This window comes from Zerene cesonia, chromosome 5, assembly GCF_012273895.1.
Source record: "Zerene cesonia ecotype Mississippi chromosome 5, Zerene_cesonia_1.1, whole genome shotgun sequence".
NCBI lineage: Eukaryota > Metazoa > Arthropoda > Insecta > Lepidoptera > Pieridae > Zerene > Zerene cesonia.
Window position 1 is genome coordinate 2026460 of NC_052106.1, and position 17390 is coordinate 2043849.

At 34.2% G+C, this 17390-nt stretch overlaps 3 protein-coding genes across 3 annotated transcripts; 1 reads left to right on the top strand and 2 right to left on the bottom strand.

Moving 5' to 3' along the window:
• Positions 1-3597: 3597 nt before the first annotated feature.
• Positions 3598-8132, bottom strand: LOC119840112. The gene is made up of 7 exons (XM_038366622.1): positions 8057-8132; positions 7831-7977; positions 7498-7636; positions 6879-7039; positions 6601-6675; positions 5836-5992; positions 3598-5050 (listed from the first exon to the last, which is right to left on the bottom strand). The coding sequence occupies exons 1-7, from the start codon at positions 8130-8132 to the stop codon at positions 3886-3888; spliced, it is 1920 nt and encodes a 639-aa protein (XP_038222550.1). The 3' UTR covers positions 3598-3885.
• Positions 8133-8632: 500 nt separating this feature from the next.
• On the top strand, positions 8633-11558 carry LOC119840097 (X-ray repair cross-complementing protein 5-like). The gene is made up of 3 exons (XM_038366606.1): positions 8633-9045; positions 9557-9712; positions 9797-11558. The coding sequence occupies exons 1-3, from the start codon at positions 8770-8772 to the stop codon at positions 11447-11449; spliced, it is 2085 nt and encodes a 694-aa protein (XP_038222534.1). The 5' UTR covers positions 8633-8769; the 3' UTR covers positions 11450-11558.
• Positions 11559-12315: 757 nt separating this feature from the next.
• Positions 12316-16583, bottom strand: LOC119839925. The gene is made up of 6 exons (XM_038366373.1): positions 16562-16583; positions 15200-15393; positions 14350-14519; positions 13487-13577; positions 13098-13271; positions 12316-12845 (listed from the first exon to the last, which is right to left on the bottom strand). The coding sequence occupies exons 1-6, from the start codon at positions 16581-16583 to the stop codon at positions 12699-12701; spliced, it is 798 nt and encodes a 265-aa protein (XP_038222301.1). The 3' UTR covers positions 12316-12698.
• Between the last annotated feature and the right edge of the window lie 807 nt (positions 16584-17390).

Consider the following 17390-nt stretch of genomic DNA (forward strand, 5'->3'; position numbering starts at 1 on the left):
AATTAAAAATTACCACAATTACCACACACTGACGTGACCACGCTCGCTATAAAGTGATCTAAACGTCGGGTTAATAATATAATGAATAAAACGCGTTTAAAATCCGTTAAAAAGTTTTTAATTTCTAGATACCACTAACCTACTAGGTGGCCGCGCAGTTTCCCCTGCGGACACAACCGTTTGCAAAAGCAAGTACTTCTACAGCTCATGTGTTATTCTGGTTCATAAGCTACATAATTGCCAATTATCACTAAGATCCGTTCAGTTGGTATCCTGGGAAAGAGTAATAAACATACATTCTACACTCATCCATCCGTTCTCACAAACTTTCGAATTTATAACATGTGTAGGATTTAGCCTTATTAATATTAAATCTTTCCAATAATAAAGGAAGAAAATGCGCCCGCATGACAAAGGTGTTTCACCGTGATGAGTAGCCTAGCTACTAAATAAATCAGATAGCCTTCTAAAAATGTTGTTTCACAATTACGATCCTGGTCCTAAGTGCCAATATATTGATAGACTTCGTTTAACTCTGAATTAGACAACCATGAACCCGACATTATTTTTACAAAAGACGTGTGTATTCTATCTTTCCCCACTCCCAACATCAGTTATAAGCAATAGGTACAACAATCATAATCTCTTAAACCGCTATCGTATCACGTTTGAATGATATTAAATTTTCACGTTTTACAACCGCAGCCGATCAGCAATGCGAGACAAATGCAAAGGCACATGTCTTCGGTCATTGTCAAGGTTACAACTGATTAGTTCTGCATTATTTGTTTATGTTACAAACACGTTCGGAATAAATCACGAGGCAGGATTCGAACCTGCGGTTCTTGCCTAACCGTGGCAACGCCTAGCCTCTCGGCCACCTGTGATCCTGCCACAGTAATCGAACAGAACAGAATTCAAAATTTCTCATTTATAAAGCATTTCAATGCTATAAAACTAAAAATTAAACGTTCGGAATATTTCATTAATATTATCACTAGCTGCGCCCCGCGGTTTCACCCGCGTAAGTCCGTATCCCGTAGGAATATCGGGATAAAAAGTTGCCTATATGTTATTCCAGTTGTCCAGCTGTCTACGTACCAAATTTCATTTCAATCGGTTCAGTAGTATTTGCGTGAAAGAGCAACAAACACACACACACACACACATCCTTACAAACTTTCGCATTTATAATATTAGTAGGATGTATAAAAGCGACTGCATATACGTTATATTTGTATGCCACAGCCCATGTTCATAGGCTGTAGCCAGCTCTTACCATCAGGCCACCCACCGGCTCTATTGCCGTTGACGACATAAAAAAGTCAAAACTCATTGCCAGTCGAAACCAACTTTTAACTACAATAATCAACGACGAGAATGGGCGATCACCACGATCACCACCATTCATGATCATTTGCAGAGGACGGGCCGCCACAAATGCATTGCCTGTTTTTAAGAGATAAGCAATGATGATGATGAATAAGGGAAAGGTAAGGAAAAGGAATTGGGCCTCCAACTCCAAAACTCACCATACGAAACACAATAGCATGCTACTATGTTATGCATATGATCTTCGGTGGAGGAAGGTACCCTTCCGTCGCGAGCTGGCTCAATTTGTGCCGAAGCGTGCTCCACTTCACATTTAAAATTATTATCGACTAATAAATCCAAAACACAAATTTGAACAATAATTTATTGAACTTCTGATGTGACAATAATATTGATACAGAAACAATGATACATTAAATCTACTAAATTTAACACTGTACAGGTGCATGTTTCAAAACGCTACAAACTATAAAGAATGCTTGATATATTGTCTATGGCGATTATGGTGAAACAATTTACCATAGACATACAAAAAAGCGCATTCTAACGCATCTGTTAAATAATATTAGACATAATTATTGGAGGGCAGAGGCGAGGAAAACATTAAATGTCACTATATTAAAAATGTGTACCATTACTATCGTTGAAATGTATACATTAATATAAAAAATGTGATTAGATATTTGTCAATAAATCGATTGAACGTGAAATTTATAATGTTAGTCATTGTGTTATTTGAATTGGAAGTCCAATACACTGTTGGGGCTTTCTTTAATATTTCGTTTCAGCAGTTACATAAGATTAATTTAAACGCTTCGACATACATTGCATGAGACAAATCTCGATCATCGAGGTTGTTCTATTTACCTATACAAAAATTGCTAGGTACAACGTTATTTTTAATAAATTATACTTACAAGTAGCAATATTACACATCGGTATATGTTTCATATATATTTATGTACATTATAATATTTAACACATGGCTAAAAATAATATGGTATATAAATGGCGCAGGTAAATAGTGTCATTACGTCGTTTACAAATGGCGTAGTGAGAACGATCGCAGCTTGGTATTATGCCTGCGCATTATACATAACATGTCAATATGGGATCAGAAATGGTTTGGTTAGGTAAGATAAACTTGGCCCGGTGGCAGGCAGCCACTGAGCGCGTTGTGGACGAATTCCTATCAACACCCGTGGTCCTCTCGCTATAGGCGGTTTGACGGGACACAGTGGAGTTTCTTCAATAGTCCACAATTGCAGTGGGAGTTCGACATGACCCAGGGCTACTTCCCCGATAGCATCTTGGGTGCGCAAAAGCATTCTGCACTTTAACTCCATTAAAAAGTTTGGGTAAAATATATCCTTAAGTGATTACAAAACTGCGAGCATTTGTAAACTTACGCCGAAATCATGTAATTTGCCATTGACGTATACATAAACTAATAATAATCACAAAAATAAGTACATGAAAAATTATTTTGTACTACAATTAATTTATTATTTTATGCTTATGACAAAAATATTTCATATAAAAAGTAGCTTGGCTCCAACATAATCCTAATTTAAATATTTTAACTGGAATTATATGAGATCGAATTAAGTGTCGCTTGTACTTTTTCTATATTATTTAATGTACATTGCCAGTTTGAGATCCGTTATAAATTTATATATGATATAAGCTTAGAGATTTGTATAAATCGCCGTCGGGTTGATAAAATAATTTCACAATAAATAAGGGAATTTCAAATTGTCAGTTACACTTTAATTTCGGTAAATTTTTTAGATTTTATACTAGATTATTCTTTTTTAAACCTACTTATAGCATTGATAGATTCACAAGAGTAAACTTCTGTATCTAAAAACATTAAACTGGATTTTATTTTTGTAAGCTTAATGCGTAGTGAATAGTGCGTCTACACAGAGTTTACAAAATGTGAGCTGTGCTAACTAAAACCGAATTAAAGTGGCTTTGCTTTGACGAACCTTTACCTACATGAACGGTTATGAATTATAATATATAAAATAAGTTCTTGTTTATTTAGAATGATGAAATATAGACCTTTTCTTACATCATCTATGACTGATTGTTTGATAAGCAATAATATCGCTATGATTCGTACTTATTTTTAAATAAACACTATAAATTAATCTTTAAATATTAATTATGTAAAACATTTGAAGATTTCAGTCTTTAAAACAATTACACCTATATTGTATAGTTTATATGTCAATTATGATATGTTTAAAGTAAATAACATTAAGTAGCCGCATCAATTAATAAATTATTATCATTAAATGAAATAAATTCGCTTTTAGAATTTGTTTTAACGTATTTTTGTCGTAAATCAGCAAGGTTTTATATATGTTAAAAAACATAACTAGATTTTAATACATCTTAAACTTACAGCCGTGTGATTATCAGATACGAATATACCTTTATTACTTTTACTATTTCTTAAATTTCACAATACGTCATCAAACAACTCGTATATGAAAAACCTAAATCTATTTTATTCATTGGTTCATTTTCGAAGTTATCTTTGTCTCATACAATATGTTTACCATTCCCATACGCAGCGCACGCATCTTTATAATTACTCACGTTGAAAATAGCGAAATAATCGTCGTGTATGAAACGGACAATATTCTCGATTGGACATAGATATGTAATAAACGTTTTCGTATCATCGCTCGGGTCAACAACTTTCATATCAACGATCTGTCTATTTTTGCAAAAACTCAATTTGTGCGTCACATCTTCCCCATTATAAACGACGCGGAAGTAAAAATCTTGAGCCACCGCTTTCCGTTTCGTAAATTTAAACTCGTCCCGTAAATCCTTCTTTCTGTACACTTCGAATATCATCCGTGCCGCGTACTGTATATTATAATGCTGATAGTTGTTAAGCCCCAGAGCTAGGATTAACGCTTGTAAGGTTTTATCATGTCCGGAGTACACAACGAACTTGGGCTTGTTCTCAGATATCATTCGAATCATATTCTGTACCACATTGTGTACCAGCCCGTACGCTATTAACAAACTCCGACGCCTATTATTAATATTTTTCACGTCTTGCCGATAACCCCACTCCAAATACGAGAATAGTGACATAATATGGTCCTTTTTGATACAGAAACTCTCGGATACATCTGGTGTGGGCTCTTTGTACTCTTCATCGAAATCAGCGTCTATTCGAGCGTCGTTCGGAAAATTGAAATCCGCGTCTAAATTTTTCTTCACAATCACGACATCGTCGTAGTTATCTGCGCTGTCCAAGTATCTTTGTTGGTAATATAGAAGCTTTTCTCGTTCCATTTGAGCGTCGAAGTCTAGCGGTTGCTTTTGTTTATCGAATGGTTTTATGATATCCCTTGCTTTCCTTCCGATCTCGTTGTTGAAATCTAATTGGTTGTTTATATAATCGAGTTCCATGTTTAAAGTGTCGATGTCAACTTCGAGAATGTTCCGAGATCGGACGCTATCTGATCTAAATTTTCTTTTCCGATTAGTTAGGGATAGTTTCTTGTCTACTTTTTGTTCTGAGCAAGGCATCGGTGCGTCGTGGCACATATAAGCTAATAGAGCATCTCTAACGACATCAGCATCTGTGTATTCCTGAGATTCGAATAAAACCCTCGATAACTTCTTGATCAATTCCTTGATTGCTGGATGTGAATCGAGTCGATTCCTTGCTTGTATACTTATTCTCCTGAAAAATATAATAAAGATTATGTTTAATTTTAATTGATAGATTAATGAAGTACAATAATAACCCAGTAATCTGTAAATATATATTTGAAAATGTCATATTTCAATTTGCATTCTCCAATTGTTTTGTATGTACATAGTACAATGTAAGCTAGATTTAATACGTTTTCGATCTTCATCCGTAAGCGAGCTGTTTGTATACGTGTGTGCGTGTGTAGTTATAACATGCGCGTACGTTTTTGTGTGTGTACTGTGTATGCGTATGTACAGGAACACCTGAGTGCGTATTTGTTTTTATTGTAGAGGGGAAAAGTGTTTTTTTTTTTTATATTTTTAGAGGGGTAAAAATACTTTCAAGTATTAACGTTTGGATCTACGACCTGTTAAGTCGGTTTCGACTCCGTGGTCCATACCGACTAAAAAACCCTCTTTCTTCTTTAGTCCATATGCCCGAGGGACGGCCGTGAGGCTTTACTTCACGGGGGACAGACATCATGAGCTTTTCCTCTTATTTTAAACTAGTTTGTTCATAGCTTTACGCGTCTGTTCTATCTTTCGTAGGTCTTTCAGTACCTCCGTTACATAGGCGCTCGTTGCTTCCCATGCTTCTTTACATGACAGCATCACCTTCGGAAGTGTGTGTGTGTGTGTGTGTGTGTGTGTGCGTGTGTGTGTGTGTGTGTGTGTGTGTGTGTGTGTGTGTGTGTGTGTGTGTGCGTGTGTAAGCGTGTGTGTGTGTGTGTAAGCGTGTGTGTGTATGTGTGTGTGTGCGTGTGCCGCACTCACTTGGCGAGCGCGTGGTGCGCGTTGCAGGCGCAGTGGCGGAAGCAGAAGGCGACGCTGTGCGCCTCGCGGGCGGCGGCCGCGTTGCGCGTGGCGCCCCACGCAAGCGCCTGCAGCGACTGGAAGGTGCGCCGGTACCGAGTGCTGTACGCTAGCCCGCCTGGCCAGACGATTCGAATAGGATGATGTTTTAATTTATTTTTTTGATATATTTATCATATATTTATTTGTCAAATATTATTATATATTTAAGTAGCGTTCCGTCCCATCTTTGCCCGTGGTATATATTATATAGCATAAAGCCTTCCTCAATAAATGGGCTATCTAAATATGAAATAATTTTTCAAAGGGGACCAGAAATTCCTGAGATTAGCGCGTTCATACAAACAAACAAACACTTTAGCTTCATAATATTAGTATAGATTAGTGAAAAAAAATATGCAGTACTACATCGTAGTTTATGAGAAGTAGATATTTGTAAGGTGAAGTTATTAGCTCTTGTATTGAACCTTTTATTAAAAATGTGTAACTCTGGTTGTCTCTCATTAGTGCTGAAACCACTAAACCGATTTAGATGAAACTTCGTACAAAGATTGTTTGAGATCTGATAAAAGACAGGGGATAGTTTTCATTCCGGAAAACCTCTATGAACGGAAAGAATGCGGAAAAATCTTTTCCCTTGACTACGCGGGCGAAATATACGCCGAGACCTATGTAAAAATAAGATAGTAAATTAAACAATAAATTAAATGAATAATATGTGCCCACCTGTATCTTTTTTCCCGGATAATTCCATACTTTCCATGCCAAGATATTCACCATATGCCTCTCGTAAAATGTTACCTGGAAACAAATAGAAAACTGTGAAAATTTTATGACTTTTATTATGAGACTATTTATTTTTATTCTGTTTCTTTTAACATGATAATCGGAATGATTATTATATCATAAATTTTAAAATTCAAAACAATTATTTTATATATATTACGACAATATATAACCACTTTTCCACCGTAAAAACTACTCAAAAACCTAACCATGCTTACCGACAGTAATCATCTGCAACAGCCCATGGGGGGTGAGCTGCCCCAACGCACAATGAGTAGCAGCTGTCCGAGGGAGCGAGGGGAAGTTGTGAAACGGGCCCGGGCCGGCTACCCACCAGGCGCGTCCCGACGAACTTGCATTTAAGACAAATTCTTCATAGCTGGTGTTAATAAGGATAGAATTGAAATAATAAAAAGTAATGATAACAACTTGATTTTGACTGCCTCCTTGGCACAGTGATAAAGCATGAGCGTAGAACAGAGACGTGCCGAGTTTGATTTCCAGTGAGGATGTACAAATAAAAACTAGTCTCAGTCTGGCAGGACACAGAAGGCTGATCACCTACTTGTCCATAATGAAAATCAATCAGTGAAACAGATGTATATTGTCTGCCCCATACCCCAGGCACGAGACTTCACTTATTTATAACAAGTTTTTGTTTGGAAATACTTTTAAACCATTCAGCTTCATACCCTGAGCGAATGGATTTTAAAAAACCGAAGTTTACTTCATTGATGAAAACTGAATATGATATCTATTCCTGGCTCAGTAACCATAAACAGGTCAATGTCTTAAGCCTACAGAATGTTAGATTATACTCATAAATAATAACTAAACCTTTTTAATAAAGGAGACGCAGGCACTGTGTCACATGGTAATTGATCACCCCCCTTCAAATGTGTCAGAGGTCCTCTATCACCATGCCTAGTAATCACCAGTACTCCCTGCAATAACCATGTATCGCTATCTACTGCCGCTGAAATAATCATGTACTTATTATTAGTTAGAAGTAAAATCATACATAAAATACTAATATTTAAGAGCCTTATAAGAAAAAGAAAGACGATTTATACTTGATGATGAACAGCATCTAATAGTATGGGAATTTGTGACTGTTAAGAAACAAATCAAACAAATTCTTCTGTAGAAGGGTCTGGAGCTATGAATTACCTTCTGATCCTCTTACAATACTTTCAGGTGGATTACATGCTCTGCTGTAGGTCTTCTTGTATTTACTATCAATTTTAGATATATACACGCTATGATCAACTTTAATTGCCACTGGATCGTCACTGACTGTAATGTACTTGTAGACAACTAAAAAACAGGTAATTATCAAGATATTTGTTATTACGGGCAAAGATCAGTAAAAATATTATTATAGTATTATTATTACCTGTTATGAGGAAGAAAATCCAAATACTCATACCAATATAACAGTAAAAAGCTCGGTGTTGAAATGAGAACTTCATTTTTGCGTAATGTAGACGATCATGTTGACAAAAGAGATATGAATATATTTATAACATCTTGAAGAATAAGTTGCGCCCCATTGTAGTAGTTAAATGTCTACATTTTATTGGTTTTTATAGTAACTTTATAATAACAATAATTTATGAAATTGATGAAATTTCAAGAGTTTACTTTACTGCAGTAGGTTTATTGATCAACAAATATACGTCAAAGTCACTGTCACAAATTATTATAGATTATTCTTTATAATTATGCATATGCTATTATTTACTACTTACTATTTCTTATTGTTCTTTCGTTCTCATAGTAATCACCAGTTCACGTAATGGACAGATTAAGTAGATACCTATCTAACTATTTACAATACAGTTTTCATACAAATTACAAGCATTAAACTCATACATCAGTATACTATCCATCTTTGTTACCTGTATATACAAAAGTACTCTGTGACTACTTCTTGATATGTGACGTCAATGTCAATACAAAATAACAAAATGACGTGATAACAACTTTTAAACTGAAACTTCGAACTTGTCTCAACTTGTTATGATTGTGGATTGTAATTGTGAATAGAAAACTGTATAAAAATATCAATTAATATTTTTAAAGACCCATAAAAACTCTAAACTCCATATGGCGCCAACAAAAATTGATCATGGTACATTAATTATTCTCGACATCGGCAGAAATGTTTCAAAAACGGAGGGAAAAGGTGAAAAAAGTTTTTTTGAAAATGCAAGAGAATGCACCGCTCGTATTATTGAACGTAAAATAATCAGCCAAGGAAAAAATTACCTTGGTATTATATTATTAGGTTCTAAGAAAAGTACTGGGGATTTTAAATACATAGAAGTATTTTCTGAACTTCAACAACCAACTTGGCAAATGATACGAAATCTCCCTGATCAGGTAATAATTAAGTTTATACTAGTTTTTGCCCGCGGCTTCGCACGAGTTAAATTCGGAGTAGTTAAAACTTATTTTACATATAAAACTTCCTCTTGAATAACTATCTATAAAAAACCTCATCGAAATTCGTACTGTAGTTTTAAAGTTCTAAGCATACATACACAAGCGGCAAGTTGCTTTGCTTCATACTTTGCAGTTGTTTAAATTTTTTTTCATTACTGTTAAAATCAAAACTAATCTTTTATAATTCCAATAAGAATATTGATTATACATAATGCTTATTAAACTAGCCTTATGGAAAATACCAGTAGCATTGTAATGTATAATAATATAACGCTGAAATTTGCAGGAATAGAAAAACCAATTACAAAAATGACTTGTTGCCTTTATATGTACCATTGAATATGTATATAATCGCTAAGTGCTGTAGGCAATATAAAACCGCAGGCAAAGCCAAGGAGGAACACTAGTATTGCACATGATTGTTTATTAACAAAAGATTCATTTTCAGCCAACAAAAGCTAAAGGCAACTGGTTCGATGCTATTGTAGTGGCAGCCAATCACTACATGAATGATGTGAGTGGTGTCAAAATAATGAACAAAAAAATTATTCTGTTGACAAACTTTGAAGCTGCGTCACATATTGACAGAGAAGACATAGAGAAGGTACTGAATTTGTATAAAGTTAAATAAAAGTTAAAAATTTCTTATAGTAATTAAGTCTGCTTTATTATTGAAAATCTGTTACAGGTCTTGGTTGGCTTCAAAGAATCAGGCTTAGAAATTGATGTTTTTGGTCCAGATATTTATTCAGAAGATAATAAAAATGAAGACCTGGAGTTTGCTAGAGAATTAGTTTTTGGAACAAATGGAACTACGACAACTTTCGATTTTATCATGAAATATTTGTTATTCCACAAAAAGAAAGTTGTAAACCCAATACCTTGGAATGTTGATCTTAGCATCGGCCCCAATATCAAAATACCTGTATCAGCATATATAAGGCTTAAAGACGAACCTGTTGTTAAGAAGTGGTTAGTGAGTGTTAAAGACCCTGTGACAAATACAGCTAGCACTACAGAGGGTGTAATGAAAAATAAAGTATTTGTCAATTCTGAGAACCAAAATGTAGTAGACCACTCTGAAGTAATAAAGGGATATTGTTATGGCCAAGAAATAATACCCTTCTCCGATTGTGATAAAAGTATGCTTTATGAATCAGGTCCAAAGTCACTTGCGGTGTATGGTTTCACGCAAGAAAGTAATGTATCATGGCAATGTTTAAATGGTGATGGCTTATCATATGTTTTCGGTCAAAAAAATGATAAGAAAGCTCAAAATGCAATCAGGTGCCTTGCCGAGTGTCTACATGAACTAAAACTAGTTGGTATTGTGAGAAGGGTATACAATAACGGAAATGCACCCAAGATGTATGCTCTGATGCCTGTCATAGATCCCAACTTTATATGCTTATCAATGGTTGGAATTTGTTTCAAGGAAGATATAAAAAGCATAGCTTTTCCACCACTTAATCTGAAAAAGTTTTCTACCACGGATGAGCAAGTTGATGCTTTTAAAGAACTAATCAAAGCAATGGATCTGACTAAAGCTTATGATGAAGAGGAATTTGATGACACTGAAGCATTTCCTATTGCAGAATGTGTGAGCCCATCAGCACAATATGTACTTGATTGCATTGCCTTTAGAGCAATGAATCCAGGTAAACCTTTGCCTCCACCCAGAGATGACATAATGATGTTATTCAAAGTACCACCATTAATTGAGAAAAGATCAAGAGATCCATTAGAAAAACTTAAAAGCCTATTTGAGTTGAGGAAAGTTGAAGTAAAAACAAAAAAAAAACAAATTAATCCTGGATTGGATATTGATAATGGTACAAAGTTAGAAAATAATGCTGACATGGATGACATGCCAAAAATTCATTTAGATCTTATCAATAAACCACACAAAGTTATAAACGTTGGAACAATTAATCCTATAGATGATTTCAACACTTTGAAAAATGAAGGTAAACCTTTGCAGGACCTATACAAAGAAATGTCTGAAGCTATAGAAAGTATGGTTTTTAGCAACTTTGATGGAAATTATGATAACGCCTTCAAAGCAATGCTGCACTACAGAACAGAATGTGCTAAATCAGATCCTTCATACTACAATAACTGGCTCAGAGATTTTAAAATGGAACTTAATGACAGGAAAAAGAATAATATTGTGAATATGTTCAGTGAACAGAAAGTTAATTTCATTTTGAAAGAAGAAAATGAGAAAAGCACTTTTGAAAATGCTGATGAAGATAGTCAGTTATATGAGATGGAAACTATGCCTACACTTACCGAAGTCAGTATTAATTCAGAGATAAATGATATGTTTGATGAAATGTAGATCTAATTTTTTTCCAAATACTAAGATCTGTTAAATATAGGCATATGCTTATGATGTTTGTGATATTTATTACATTGTTTTAGTTTGATTGATTCAATAAAAAAGTCTATTTTATAAAATGATGTTTTCTTCAATATTAAATATATTGTATATTGAAAAGAAATTGAATTTGGTGCATCACCATTGCAGTGCACATACTATCTGATTAAGCATTTGGGATTTAGACAGGTATTTTGAAATTTCTCATTCATTCAAATGTTAGTATTGCTTATTGACTTTACGTAATGCAATTGTTTTCATTATTATAAGATTGCAAAAAACATATTAATTGTCAATAAAAGAGACAAGTAAATGTGAGGATTTATTGAATTTCATAATATAATTATTTTCTAATTTTAAATTTGCACATAGTAAATTCATTCAGGCTTAAAATATATCAGTAAAGAGTTATTGAACACCACTGTTTGTTATTTTGTTTTGGGAATGTAAAATTTCAAGAAACTCCTGCAGAGATAAATCTTCCTGGCAATCAGTATCAAGATCATGTTCAAGCTGTGCCTCCATGGAATTAGCTTCGGGGCTTATTATGATGTTTTCGTCGAGAACAACATGATTAAGTCGCGATTTCAAACTCTGTAAGATCTCCTCAAGTTCCATACATTTGTTTCGTATCGAAGTACCGAGGTCCGAAGAAGGGTCAATATCTTCAATAGATGTATTTTCGGAAAAGGAATTCGCAGGTGTTCGCGTTTGTGGGGGTTGTATAATGTTAAACGCATTGCCTAACGTTCGTGGAGATTGCATCATGTTGAGCAAATTCTCCGGAATGCTAGTGCCATATCTTCCATCAGGTGAACGAGATTCGGTAAATTCAGCCAATATCTCATCAATTAAATCTTCGGCATTTTGTCGTGGGTCCACTACTTCTTCTGGGGTCTCGGTACCACCATCACCACTTATCATCTTATTATTGGAATCTAGTTTCATGTTATCTGTTTGTTTTCACAAAATTCTCAATCAGATAAAATAAAACTGTAAATAAATAGCACTGGCCGTGATAATCAGAAGTCAGATGATTGATGATTAGAATGTTGCCAGTAAAAATTAAAATTAAAATGAAACAAAAAAGGGGAACAAAAATTTTATTTCTATAATAACAACGTTTTCATTTTAAACTTCCTATATTAAGTACACAATATGTCTCCAAAAAATATCTGCCGTGATTTCGCGAATTTTCTTTTTTTGCCATCTAATTGTTACAATAACGACGTTGTGGAAAATATAAATCTAGATAAGCTTCTTTTCTCAGTTTCTTCTCAATCTCTTCAACAGTCATAATTTTTAATGCAGCTTTGCAGCTATTATGTGCGTGTGCGAAGAAACAATCTCGTATTGACTAAAAAAGACATTTCGTTGATTAGTATTACATCAATTTTAATAAAAAAAATATTTTATTGTTTTAATGTCGATACATCTTATTTAATTAAATCTAACTAATAATAACAGCCTTTAAGTAACAGTTTGCGAACACACCACTATTCCGCTTGTATTGCATGGCAGCATTTAAAATGTTTTTTGCATACGAAACTCAAAACTGCAAACATGCGTACAGTGTACGAATGTTATAGTCAGCAACTCGTAAAATTACCTTAAACTCAGCTAGTTTAGCTCCTTGAAATTTGGAAAGACAATGTTTAAATAATCTCGTATAGTGTTTTCTGCAGAGGAATATTCTATTTTCATATTGCCAATAATCCCCTTGAGCGGAACAAGAACAGCCGCAGACTCCACATGCATCCAAATTATACGGAACGCATTTTATCTGTGTAACAAACAAATAAGCAATTATGCTATTTAATATTAATTGGGTTCATTCGGCGATTAGATAATCTAATTTTAAATCTTATAGACAGTATACAACTGGTTAGAAAATAATACACTTTAGAAAATGTTCTGATTAAGATACGAAGATAAATTTAAAATGTTTGTTAAAGTTCAATGACTGTTGTATATTTATCATTATGTTATGAAAAGTACCTCAACAGCACATTTCAAAACCTTCTTTCCTGAGAAGCTGTATGCAAATTTCATTTCCTTCTTCTTGTATATTGGGTAGTAATCGCAGGCTCTAAAACGTTAAAGAATAAAAGTATTCGTCAAGCGTATCATAAAGTACAATTTGTTAAACGATACTTTAACCACTTCACTTAAGTAATAAAATTAATAAAATATGTTATCCCAGTGCCTTTCATCCTACTTCCTACTAACCCTACTATCCTACTAATATTATAAATGAGAAAGTTTGTAAGGATGTGTGTGTGTTCGTGAAAGATCACGCAAAACCTACTGAACCGATTACAATGAAATTTAGTACGTAGATAGCTGGACAACTGGAATAACATATAGGCAACTTTTTATCCCGATATTCCTACGGGATACGAACTTACGCGGGTGAAACCACGGGGCGGTGAAAGAATTTATTAAATGAGGCTTTTCCGGTTTCTTTTATAAGCGCATTCAAACAAACAAACTAACAAAATCTTAGCTTTATATTATACCTATGGAAAAGCTGGCAACGTATTTGCAGGGACCCTACTTCTGCAAATGTTCATGGGTAGCGATTGCTTACCATCAAGCGAACGCAGCTCAACTATTTGCTGCAATATTATATTCAAAAAAGTAGTAAAATGTAGGCGTAACTTGCGAGGAGCATTTTTCTAACTAATACCGCATTAACAATCGTGAGAATAGCGAAGCGAAGGACTCTGTCTCGTCTCGTCTCACGAATGTGGCCATAGATTTATTTATTTTTTATTTTATTTAGAGATTTTATTTTAAATAGATAATATAATATTATACTAGTATGTGTCATAATGCATTATATTCTTATATTCACATACGCAGGATAATCATTGGCCTTAAATAGTCCTTTTCTCTTCGATGTGGAATTAAATGGAGCACAATTTTTCGGTATTGGCTTTTCCGGGCTCGGCTCTTTCGGCGGCGGTTGATATTCGTGCTTAACTGTCCAACGGGGTGATTTTGGACCGTAGTACAGTTTGCTATAAATCTACAAAAAATCACGCAATAAACCGTTTATGAACTAACTTTACAATCCTATATACTTAACCGTATCTAAGTTGAAGTGTGTGGAAACCATACAATATGTAAATACTACATACAACCACAGATATCATAATACTATATATACAACGTATACAACACGATATTTTTCTACCTTAGCTTTTAAATTATAAAATCAACTGCTTGTCTCACTACTTCATTCACAAAGTATACGTAGGACATTTATTTGATCTTGGCGATCTTGGTCAAGATAATAAGATCCTTAAATTATTGCATTGTAACAGATTCTTGATAAGCACACGAAGTTTGAATCAAATCAGTCTAATTATTAATTTTCTAACATTCAAATGCATTTAAAATAATACATTTTTAAAGAATAGAAAAATTTGATCACGAGTCGGGATCCGAACTCCGGAAGCCGCGTCTTTTTATAACCTGAACTCTCGGAAAAAGATGCAGTTTTATGACGAGGAGGAATTCGATCCTATTCGTGATAAAATTTCTTCTATTCTTTAATTTTTTTTTAATCGGTTTGTTTAAAGTAGTTCAAAATCGAGCCTTAAGGAGTGGGTTATATACAAACATACAGGTGAAGCTAATAGAAGCGTGTTACAAAGTATTTGCCTAATTATATTTATAACGTTTAATATGAATTAATTTATATACCCTGTGAGTAAGGTCATAGAAAGCATCACGATCATTTTCATAAGTTCCCGGACCTAAATTTTTCCGAACCTCTCCCGCATTTCTTCTCATAAATGGACTTAAATTTGGCCCTTTTGTTGGTAGGACTTCTCGGTCCAGGGTAGTACCAAAACACATTCGGGGTGGTGCCTTTTTTGTTACGACGTATTCAAAATCTGTTCATCAATTTCTTAATGGTTAGAATAATTTTTTTTTTTATAATGTTATGTAGATTTAAATAACGTTTCTCGAACAATTTTACTTTGACTTTACAGATATAGCACAAATACTTTCATTTCCGATAAAGAAATAGAAAACATAACTAGCCAAATCTATTATAAACCTGTATTTATTAAAGTGTTTGTACATAGAGGCACACAAAAATATTCTTTCATCATCCAAATTTTTGCTTTAAAAAAGCTCTGAAAGCCCATTAAAAAATGAAGACCTACCACAGATAACATTATACTATACTAGTTGAAATGAAATGATATTTCAATCTATAATATTAAATAATTTAAACATGTATTTCGCTATACTTAATACGTTACCCCCATAAAAGGCCTCTTGCATATTATTAGGACGTAAATAACGACGTTTATATGGTCTCAACATTATGCTGTGAACGCGCTACCACAGAGTAAGTAATATACTACGTATAGCTACCGTCAATCCGATGGGCGGACTGGCAATAGCATTCGTGATTGTGGAAATGTGGAGACAATAAAAAAAATATGATACAACCACCATTACGAACCGCACGCTCGTTGTTAGACAGGGTGAATATGATTTAGGAGTAATTTTATGATAATGAAATACTGATAGATGTTTTACTGTACTGTGCAATTAAATGAATAGATAACTTAAAAAATCATTCTATAGACTTTTATACTGCATACGTACGTGCGAATAACAAGGCAAATAACGGAGGTGCATATTTTACAGCATTTTACTGTGGTTGCACAATCATGTTCATTCTCGCGATTTGATCTTGTGACTTGTGATCAACATTCCGAAATAATCCGCTTTTAGCGTGCACGAAATGCATCAAAGTCGTCCAAACAAACAATAGAAATAAATATAGGTATGTATTACCTACATATACTATTTAAATATGTTACTACTAACTTAACTTTTAGAATATTTAAGTACTCTTATAAATGGATTTTGACTACGGAGGTATCGAAATTTTAAATATAAACTAAAATTATCCCGAAAATGCATGATGTGTGGTAACTTAAGCTCGTTCGCGAATACAAAGCTTCATAACTTTTGTATGACATGAAATTGTAAGAAAAACTTCCAAGGTCGAAATACTTAACATAAATGAGGTAAAGACCTCACCTAATGTTAAATCCCAGGCCATGTTCAATAAGATCAATTGTAGGTTTCAGTTTAAAATAGTTACAACTTGCTGAAATATCTTGATTTCTGAAAATAAAGTCAGTAAGTTTCGCTGACTTGATAACTATTCACTAAATAATAGGTATATCAATCGCAAAATTTCTTCTGAATTAAACCAGCCGAGTAGAAAATATCTTTATGATGTCTTTATTGCATGCTTTTTTATTTATACTATATTAATGTTGATTATATACCATTAATATATGAAGAGGAAAAATTTGTATTTTTGTTTGTTTGTAATGGATAAACTCAAAAACTACTGGACTGATTTTCAAAATTCTTTCACCATTAGAAAGCTGAAACTTCACTGAGTGACAGAGGCTTTATAAATACCATAGGCGAAGCCAGTATGAGGGGCGAACAGCTAGTATACCATAAAAGTAGAATGGTAGGGAATTATAGATGCAATTCAGGAGTACATAAAGCATTCGTCTTTTTTTTTATTCAATAAGAAGCAACTAAAATGGTAGTTAGCCTGAGATAGGGCCGCTGCAAATGCGCTTAAGGAATGACGACGCGAATAGAGAAGTAGGCTGAGAATTGTCCAGGTTACGGGCCTCCGACTCCCCCATACACCGAACGAAATACAGTAGCATTTGCTATTCGACATCTCCGGTGGGGGTGTGGTACATTCCCTGATGCGAGCTAGCCAATTTGTGCGAAGCACACTCGACTTTCACACTGAAAATTTATTATTCAGATGCGTGTTGATAACGGTAGTTAAAAGCTGCTTCCTATCACCTACTAACAAAAATACTGCGGGAAAACA

Bases quoted from the DNA above. Each gene is read 5' to 3' on its own strand.
- LOC119840112 (XM_038366622.1), bottom strand. From the start codon at position 8,132: ATGAAGTTCTCATTTCAACACCGAGCTTTTTACTGTTATATTGGTATG. The intron at 7,637-7,830 runs GTAATTCATAGC...TGATTATTTCAG, and splicing joins TATTGTAAGAGGATCAGAAG to CGGCAGTAGATAGCGATACA. The intron at 6,676-6,878 runs GTAAGCATGGTT...ATTTGTTTCCAG, and splicing joins GTTGCAGATGATTACTGTCG to GTAACATTTTACGAGAGGCA.
- LOC119840097 (XM_038366606.1), top strand. From the start codon at position 8,770: ATGGCGCCAACAAAAATTGATCATGGTACATTAATTATTCTCGACATC. The intron at 9,046-9,556 runs GTAATAATTAAG...ATTCATTTTCAG, and splicing joins TACGAAATCTCCCTGATCAG to CCAACAAAAGCTAAAGGCAA. The intron at 9,713-9,796 runs GTACTGAATTTG...AATCTGTTACAG, and splicing joins ACAGAGAAGACATAGAGAAG to GTCTTGGTTGGCTTCAAAGA.
- LOC119839925 (XM_038366373.1), bottom strand. From the start codon at position 16,583: ATGGCCTGGGATTTAACATTAG. The intron at 13,578-14,349 runs GTATGTGAATAT...TTAACGTTTTAG, and splicing joins AAGGCCAATGATTATCCTGC to AGCCTGCGATTACTACCCAA. The intron at 12,846-13,097 runs GTAATTTTACGA...TGTCTTTTTTAG, and splicing joins CTAAACTAGCTGAGTTTAAG to TCAATACGAGATTGTTTCTT.